Source organism: Harmonia axyridis, chromosome 3 (genome assembly GCF_914767665.1).
Source record: "Harmonia axyridis chromosome 3, icHarAxyr1.1, whole genome shotgun sequence".
NCBI classification, from domain to species: domain Eukaryota; kingdom Metazoa; phylum Arthropoda; class Insecta; order Coleoptera; family Coccinellidae; genus Harmonia; species Harmonia axyridis.
The window spans coordinates 32,054,377-32,064,067 of record NC_059503.1 but is presented as its reverse complement, the minus strand read 5'-3'; the positions used below and the strand labels follow the sequence as shown (position 1 = coordinate 32,064,067).

General features: G+C 33.8%; 1 protein-coding gene across 1 annotated transcript; it reads left to right on the top strand.

The window, feature by feature from the left end:
* The first annotated feature begins 848 nt into the window (after positions 1-848).
* Positions 849-5,467, top strand: LOC123675649 (odorant receptor 49b-like). The gene is made up of 5 exons (XM_045611091.1): positions 849-1,175; positions 4,100-4,196; positions 4,247-4,351; positions 4,409-4,564; positions 4,625-5,467. The coding sequence occupies exons 1-5, from the start codon at positions 898-900 to the stop codon at positions 4,670-4,672; spliced, it is 684 nt and encodes a 227-aa protein (XP_045467047.1). The 5' UTR covers positions 849-897; the 3' UTR covers positions 4,673-5,467.
* Positions 5,468-9,691: the final 4,224 nt, after the last annotated feature.

The following is a 9,691-nucleotide window of genomic DNA, read 5'->3' as shown; positions in this document are numbered from 1 at the left end:
CCCTAACTGTGCTAGTATCTTAAACTAAACACCAGCCTGATCAGCCAAGCGCAGAAAAAGTATAGTCCGAAAGTTCTTAACCAACTTCTGAGAAAAACATTGGCCTTGTTTGTAGGTCAGGTTTTTTCCCGCACAAACTCCAATTATTACAAAAAAATTATACATATAATATGTATCTTATGAACTACGACGCTGATCCTGATCTAGGCTCAACTTTTGGTGGGTAACTTTTGGAGATATTTGTTTTAGAAATTGATTCAAAATGAATTTTTGCTGATCTTGTCATTATATCTTCGTTTCAGAAACTGAGTCAAATTAAATATTTGCCGATCTTGTGATTATTTCATTTCTTTGTTTCCGAAATTGAGTCAAATAAAATTTTCGCTGATGTAATTATTTCTTCGTTTCAGAAATTGAGTCAAATTAAATTTTTGCTGATCTTGTGATTATTTATTTGTTTCAGAAATTGGGTCAAATTTAATTTCTGCTGATTCTGTAATTATTTTAGCCTTAGATTGTCAAATTCTAGGGGGGGGGGGGCAGCAAAATTTTAGGGTGTCCTTGGCCATTTGGGAGGGAACGTTCCCTATGTTCCCCACCACCTGAATCCGCGCTTGCTATTATATTCTAATCATTTTGAGAAATACAATCAACACTATTGGAAGATAGCATAGATCGTTTCATTTGTATGCCTAAGTCTTGAGAAAACATATCAACTTTTCCCATTAATCCTTCTTTGAAGCACTTTGATTGTTTCATATTGTGTGTTAATCTGTATGTGTGATATTTTGAAACATTTTATAATTAATATGTTTCAATGTCATTTTCAATGTAGAATAATCTATTAGTAAATTCTTTCGCAGGTACGGAAGTATAAATGATGACAACAGGCCTATAATGGTAAAAGTTTGGATTCCTTTTTTGGATCCTGAGAAACATTACATAGTTGCCAATTTATATTATAGCTTCATGACAACAGTTTTGGGTATAATAGAAATTGCACTTGACTGCATGATTTTATATCCCATAGTATACTTTATATTTCGTATAAATATGCTAAAGTATGTTCTCCAAAACCCGGAAGAATTTGTTGAAGACAAACGAATGCAGTCCAAGGAATACAAGTTTCACGAACTCATGGTCAAATGTATTTCAGAACACCAAAGTATCATTCGGTAAGTTCGTTCAGTTATTGACCGAAAAAAATTCCTACAGTTCTTGTTCGTTTTGTGTTGTATAGAGTATAAACGAATTAAATATTACCTATAATGATTTTTCGAAATAATTGATAGGGATGAAAGCACCGTAACTGACGCTTCTGTTTGAATCCATGAAGAAATTTATTTGCATTTAACCAATTCACTGTTTAGTTGAAAATAAACTTTGCTGTGCCTAAGGTGTTCCAATTTCGCGTAAGTTTTGAAGATAGCTAAGGCTTGAAGCAAACTTGCAATATACTACCAGAATTCAGACAATGGAACCAGAATATTTATCATTCATCCCTCATAGTAGGCTCGTTCTGACCTGTCGTTCAAGAACTGCCAATTCGACCTGCCGATGAAAAGGATGAAAACAATATTTTATTAATTGATATAAAAAAGACATTTATACTATAGGTAAGTTGAAAATTGAAAATCATCAAACAGTAAATACAAACATAGCCAAAATTCTTGGATCCCCTTATGTTTGTCGAAATGAGACACTATCAATATAAGTCAAGAAATGTATTACAAAGTACATTCAATTAGTTTATGTAACCAATGCAATGGCTGAATTCAATCTTAACTGAACAAGAAAAATAGTGTACAATACATATAATGATCATACCAGAAACTGGGATAAAGAAGAAAACCAGAGCGAAATCAAGAATGCCTTAATGTAGGCTTGGTTAATCGATGGCCTAGAGGTATGATCCGATTACCTGGCCTCTCCTCTTCGTCTCCGTGACTTTGCTCGGGTTTGTAATAATTAAACACTTTTAATTATGTACATCTATTTACAAAGTCACACTTTCAGTACAAACACAGTATATACGGTACTGAATTTCGTCTTATCGTTGAGTGTTAATTATGAAACGTCTTCTAATATAACGTCTTTTAATATCACTTCTTCGTCTTACTTCAAGTTTCGGTCGTCTCGTCTTTAATTCGTTCGCGATTCGTCTTATTCTAGTTCGCGAACCGTCTTTTCGTCTTTACGTCGTACGTCTCGACCGACCAAACTTACTCTGAACCTAGCTTCGACTTAGGCTAACTTAGACTGTTCCTTACTGGAACTTACTCGGCTTTGATCCGGACTTGTACTTGGCCACACCCTAAGCATCACCCCGATATCGGGGGAAAGTACCAAGTACCACCCCTAGTCCAATAAGAGTTTTGCCGTATCACCCACAAAGCTCTGCGCGGATTCCTGTAAATCTCATCAGCCGTAGAATATTCTCGAAGCACGTGATACTCAGATGTGACATCTGGTACCACCGTCTCATTTTCGATTTTTCCCAACCCCCAGTATACCTCTTAAGATTTACAACCACATGACATGTCGTCGACACCTCGAAGAATTAAGACTACTTCACACATTATTTACAACAATAATTCGTTCCCTGTAAATCCATTCAAACTGTCTTGCCTTCGACGCTTGAAGAAACTGATAGGTCTCCAAGCATCCTGTTGACCATGTCAATTATTTACAGGGAACAATTAATGGGTCTTGCATTAATATTCCTCCCCTGTTGTTAACGCGCCTTTGCATGGAAACAATAAGGAAGTTAATGGTATCCATTGTGATGTTGTTCCATTCTTCTTGGGCCGCGTGTGTGAGTTCCTGGAGGGTGCTAGGAGGATTAATTCTGTTTGAGAGTGCTCAATGGGATTCATGTCTGGCGAATTTGCTGGCCACGGTAATCTTTGAATATTCGCAATGTCTAGTGCATTTTGTACTCTTCTCGTGCAATGGGGCTTAGCATTGTGATTCATAAAAATGAAATTGGCTCCAATTTCATGTCGGAGAGGATAAATAATGGGTTCAATAATGTTTCGAACATATCTATCACCTGTCATAGTGTCTAGAATAGGAATAAGCTGCCTACGACGGCAATGCATTATACCTCCCCAAAACATTACTGATCCTCCTTGGTATGAAATAACTTCTCTGGCAAAAGGTAGTCTATCGTGTTGTCCCTCTCCAAACTCAACCACCGACTATCACTTACTACTCCAATTCGCTTTCGACATCCATCTGACCTCTGGATGCAGCAACAGCTAGATATCTTGTCTCATAATGTTCTTCGAGCTGCCAGGGTAATTTTTGCTTACTAAATCTGCTCACTTCTGAGAGAATATTGTTTGAACAGCCTCGTGTTTTACTCTACCAAAGTCCCACAAGCTAGTTCGAATCCAGATCATGCTCATTCATAAAACCTTTTAATTTTATAAACATATCTTCAATAGTTGTATTTGTCGGTTATACCACACAACAATCAGACACTCATCCTGTTTATCTACATAGCATAAAGGCATATTCGCTATACCTATCTCAGTCTCATCAATTTTCAGTGAAAAATTGGGACTGTCTATGAGTTTCTTAATTAACATTCATTGTTCGTCTAGTGTCATGTCTTTCACTCTCCGTGTTACTGTTTTTAGATAAGGAAACATCATAAATCTACAGTCTACACAAACTTGCACAAATTATACTCCGCATAGACAACAATACACAGTTGCGAATGGACCGTGAACAGCAACCGAAAAAGTCCTAACATATACTCAATACTCATAACACAGGCCAAGAGGCAATCAGTTATAATATCACAAGAGCATAGACAATATTCGATTATACACCGATTCACGAGAAGTAGTTCGCGAAACATCACGAGAGCGCAGCTGGAGTGGTTTTTTGCGAACACGAAATGATCCCAATATGGCAGGAGGCGAAACACCAAAACGATTATACCACGTCGTCAAGTTGTATATTCACTTATCAATAAGCCGTAACTATTGGAAAGTTACGGATTCCATTGGTTCATCAAAACATGAGTTATATAATCATGCAATTAGGAACATTTCGGTGAAATTTTTCATTGATGCTACGAATTTTTCAGAACAATTCAAGATTTCAACAACATGATGAAACATTACCTACTCTTCGATTTTTCGCTTCATGCTTTGCAAATTTCTGGTGTTTTTTTTTTCATCGCAGTAAGTTGTGTAATTTATCTTTTTCTTATCTGAATTGTTCACTGCTCCAGAAAAACATGCTGAATTCAAATAATTTCCTAAATTATGTTTATGCGTTGAGCCTCTTAATACAACTATTCATTTTATACTGGTATGGGCAGAAATTGTTAGATGAGGTATGTTAAAATAAAAATAATCCTATTGTACATCTCAGTTATTTTGTTTGTTCATAGAATGAATCTATATCGAATGCAATATATATGAGTAAATGGTATTGTGAAGATATCAAATCTCAACGATTGATTTTACTATTGATGCAGAGATCACAAAAACCTCTAGGATTGATGATTGGACCGATAGGAATAGTACAACTGGAAAAATTCCTCATGGTAATTGTAATAATCATTCATTATTATACCTAATGATAATAACAAATTTTCTTGTTCAAGATTCTCAAGACAGTTTATACTATTTTTACCGTATATTCAAATATGTAAACGTCATAAGAATAATGAAAACAAATCGAGAATTTGGAACCAGAGCTGAAATGAAACTGAATAAATCACCCATCATCTGCGAAAATTATTGAATAATCTCACTGAGTTTCATATCAATGTACAACAGAAAAGTTTCAGAATTGATGTAGTTGCACTGCACACAAATTTAATATTTTATGACTCACAACGAAATAGGTTCTATTAGTATACATCTATTTGTATCAACTTTTTATGTTCTTGTTCTCGATGCACATAAAATAATATCTGACTCAGTGATTCAAAAATTATTGGTCCTAATCCTTTTGTTCTATCTCTACTTCTCCTTTATTTCTCTTTCTCTGCATATGAGAAGAACCGGCGCTAGGGCTGAAACGACAAGGTAGCCGTTTCAGGCGCCATTTTGTGAGGGGCGGCAATGCTACCCAGTTTGGCGGCCACTGAGTTAGTATTTTTTCGTTCACTCAATATTTATGATATATACATATAAAATTTGGTCAATAGAAAAAAATTTAAAATAAATAATAAAATTAACACAACAAATCCGAATTCCTAGAAGAATGTATCAAGAACATTTTATTGATTTCAACGAATTTCACAAATGATTTTTTATCAAATTTACTAATATTAAACATCTTTGCATCGAGAATGTCTGCAACATCTATTCGATTGTTGTTATATCTAACTAGTATAGGCAGAAAGCTCATTCGAATTGAAAATTATGGTTCATCCGCATTATCCGATTGTTTTACTTGATCATCTTTAAGAAAAAAAAACGGAATATTCTAGTGTTTTATGAAGTTGAAATGCAACAGAAGAATCTGAAACCTGAATTCAATTCATATAGTTCATAAGTTATTTATAAGAATTCAGTAGAGCACGTTTATTATTTAGTACATTCACATTTTCTAAATTATCTTTTCGATTTAAATCCATAAAAAATAATTACACATAATACATTTTTTCTTACCTAAAATAATTTCTATAAAAAATGTGGGCAGTCTCCCACACAAAATTTCTGAATATTAATTAACCCCACTTCACCGATCTTTCGCTCAGTACAAAATCCCAAACCCTCTATTTGTAAAGAACAATATCCTTATCAGAAATCATTTTGTTATGTTTGGTCTGTAGTGAATGTCAAAATGTAATCGTTGTTATTTATTTGTCAACCTTATTGTGATTCTGATTATGATATTGTTCTTTCACAAATAGATTGTGAATTTTGTTTAATAAAGTGTTTTTTTTTAAGATAGTAAAGTAAGTCCCAATGCTGCTGAATTCCAAATAATGTTGTAATTTTTTTTTATATTAGTATACCAAACTAATTTGTATTTTAAATGTATGTAAATTTCAGCCTCTAAAGAAGCCCATATAATGGGCGAAACGTCAATACAAAACAACAAAGACTTCTAAATTTGTCCTAGTGCCTATACCCACTAGTCCATAGAGCTGTTTGTCAACCTAGCTCATGAGTATGTAAGGATCTACTACAAATGTAGTGGTTTTATACATAATCAACCCAATTTTTCCTCAAGATCACATGTACAAAATGTACCTCCGAACATAATTTGAACAAGTTCCATTCTTAAATATGTAATGTAATGATGTATGTTCTCTAGAGAAATGATCGCAAGCAAGACGAGGCGGTGGAGTAGGTATTGCTTGCGATAAAATCGCAGTTGCTTGCTTTTTGCTCGGTCTTAAATCCATAGATATAGTAGGTATAAGACTTGGTCTCCTATTAATATTTCTTCTTCTTCTCAAACCACGACAGTAGTTAGTACTTCCGCTCTATTAATATCTCATGATTATCTGAGGTTCACAGATTATGACAAAACAACAACGTCAACAATAAATGAAGATGGTAATAGTGACTCGTTACAAGGGAATTGTTCAAAGCTTACATCTATAAATGAATAAAATATTACTAGTGCAGAAGAAGATTGGACCGAGTTTAGTAGAAAGAGGCAGAATAAACCTTCGAGAACCATCAGGAAAGTATCTCATGATACCAAAGCTTTTAACAGGGATTGTTCTATCCAAGGAACTGTACGAAGACGATGGATCTACGTAGGTCGAATAGCTGGCAAAGAAGCTTCGGAACCTAATATCGAATATCGAAATTTTGCTTTTAGCATTGGAGTTCCAAATGAAGATTTTGGAAAAAAGAACTTTATCCCCGAATTGAGCCTATACGCTTAGGAAAGAAAACTCCCCCCTCCGTCGGCTTTCTCACTCCCCGCTAGCAGGAAAATCCACTCAATCCCAGATATTTAAAATATCAGAAAAATGTCGAGAATGAAGAACTTTATTATTATTACTATCATAGGTAGGCATATGGCTGATTTGCATTATGAAACTGAAACTTTTGATGGTTTTTGTAGTTTGATCAGAAATTTATATATCATGTCATATATTTTTGAAAAGGAGGGATTTGATTTGTCATAGAAATTTTAATGGTTTACATCTGAAAAAACACAAGGTTGTGTTATGACTTCAAAACTAATTGCAATAAAAAACTAATTAAGGCACTAATGGATTTCAATGACAAAAAGGCCTCTAGAATATTTTTGTTTCATGTTCATAGCACCAGTAATGAAGACGTTATGAGAACTTTACATTTCACGCCATTTCCCAAATTTTCCTTATAACTTGAAAAGAGTTGAATTAACAAAAAAAAAAAAGAGAACCAGAAAGGAGAACTAAATATTAGTTGCCATTATATTGATTTGAAGTTATCGAAGTTAGCATGGAAACCATCATGAAATTTATAAATTGGACTATTATTCACCAAGTGGTAAATGGTTTCTTCTTCACCATTCTCACATTGTGAGCTATCAAAAGAATGCCATTTGAAGTGCGTACTATTACAACGACCATGACCAGTCCTAAGTCGATTTAAAATACACCAAATTTCTTTGGAAGATTGAAACCTAGAACTTTTCCTGAAGGATCAAAGAAAAGACTTCTGTTGAAGACAATACAAGAAATCCATTCCGAACGCCAAATTTCCTTGTCGCTTTCATTAGATTGAAGAAAGGTATATTAAGCCATAAAGGATTGCGTGACTTTAATCTAACAGTTGAAATTATGAGTTTTTCACCAAATTAATTCCCTTGCATTCTTTTTTTTTCTAGTTCAAATAAAGGATTCTGAGATATCCTCACTAGACAATGAATTTTGGGAACGCCATACGAATGGAAGGTTTTGAAAATACATATAGTGAGGTGATTTTTGAAGTATGCTAGTTTTAGACTTGATAATGTCTATTGGGACAACACATGAACAATTATTTGAAGAAGATTTGATTCTCTAGAGCTGCGTCGTACCCTCTTAGGAATATACAGGGTGTTTCCTAAACATGCGGCAAAAATTCAGGGGGTTGTTCCTTGGACTATTTTAAGCATGTTTTGTCCTTGGATGATTTTTGAAAAACCTCTTTGTTTCGAAGATACAGGGCGAACAACATTTTTCATATTTTTAAAATTAATAATAGTTTAAATAAAAATGCGTACCGCACTGTGTTTACTAAGTAGGTACAATTTATTTTTAAATTTGTTTAACAACATTCCAATTACTAAAAACGGCCAGTTTTTTGACTAAAAATTGCTAATACATCACAAAACGAATTAAAATGAAAACCGTGTTTAATCTGTATTCCTTTACCATCTGCACTTATCAATTTTTAGTCAAAAAACTGGCCGTTTTTAGTAATTGGAATGTTGTTAAACAAATTTAAAAATAAATTGTACCTACTTAGTAAACACAGTGCGGTACGCATTTTTATTTAAACTATTATTAATTTTAAAAATATGAAAAATGTTGTTCGCCCTGTATCTTCGAAACAAAGAGGTTTTTCAAAAATCATCCAAGGACAAAACATGCTTAAAATAGTCCAAGGAACAACCCCCTGAATTTTTGCCGCATGTTTAGGAAACACCCTGTATAATAATAATAGCACTTTATTGATTTAAATTCGTTACAAATGAACAGAAAAGCGAAACAACCCCAGGGCGAAGTTCAGATGGCATTCGATGATGCCTCTGTTCTGCCACTCAAACCCCTCACATTCGTTAATTGATAGTACTGATAGTAGAAATGGCTCTAGTTGAGCTTTGCCTAGTAGCCCAGTCATATTAGGGCTTTCACCTCGGAATGAAAGATAATAAGCTGCAAATTGGTATGAACCTTTGTTTTGTCATTCTAAATGTTGTCTCAAAAGTCACAATCGTTATCGTGTCCGCGTCTCAAGATATTCAAGGTCAAAGGTCACAAAAATAGGTTTTTCGCGAATATCTGGTTTCCTATCGGTTAAATGAGATTTGCATTTATTATAAAAGTTGTAGGCTATAAAATTCCCTACAACTTTTGTTTGAACTTTTTTTTCATACGACCAACCGTTTTGAAGGTAGAGCGCGAAGAGTGCACATCGTACAGTCATATACGGCCTAATGCAAGGTCAAGCGTGAGTTATGGTTATCAGTACGTTATGAAGTCAATTATTTACTTGGAAATTATAATTATTAAACAATGCCTATTATTTATGTACTAACTATTAATTATTTATATTTAATTAAAGTAAGTAACTTGATTATTTATATATAATTATTCATATTTAACTATTTAAGTATAAAATATTATTAATTCTGGATTATATATTTTAGTTTTATTTTAAGTTAAAATGATAGTAAGAGTATATATTTTTCACATATTTTTATTTATTATTAAATACGGCATAATATACATTTATCAAAATGTGAGTTCAAATATCAAAAGTATCTTTGTTGATTTTAATTGTAATGAAATTGGAAATGGAAGCTAATTATCTTCTTCTTCTTCGTCGTCTTCTTCTTCTTGTCGCTCAAAAATGTTCGATTCATTGTCATCATCCTCATTATCTGTCATGTTCATCTCCAAACCTTCCAGAATATCGGGATCATATGTATTTTCTTCATCGGGATTACTTGGATACAGTGAAGCGTTGAGGCAAGCTTGTCCGTTGCACTGGCCGCAAGCTAA

Bases quoted from the DNA above. Each gene is read 5' to 3' on its own strand.
- LOC123675649 (XM_045611091.1), top strand. From the start codon at position 898: ATGGTAAAAGTTTGGATTCCTTTTTTGGATCCTGAGAAACATTACATA. The intron at 4,197-4,246 runs GTAAGTTGTGTA...TCACTGCTCCAG, and splicing joins GTGTTTTTTTTTTCATCGCA to AAAAACATGCTGAATTCAAA. The intron at 4,352-4,408 runs GTATGTTAAAAT...GTTTGTTCATAG, and splicing joins GGCAGAAATTGTTAGATGAG to AATGAATCTATATCGAATGC.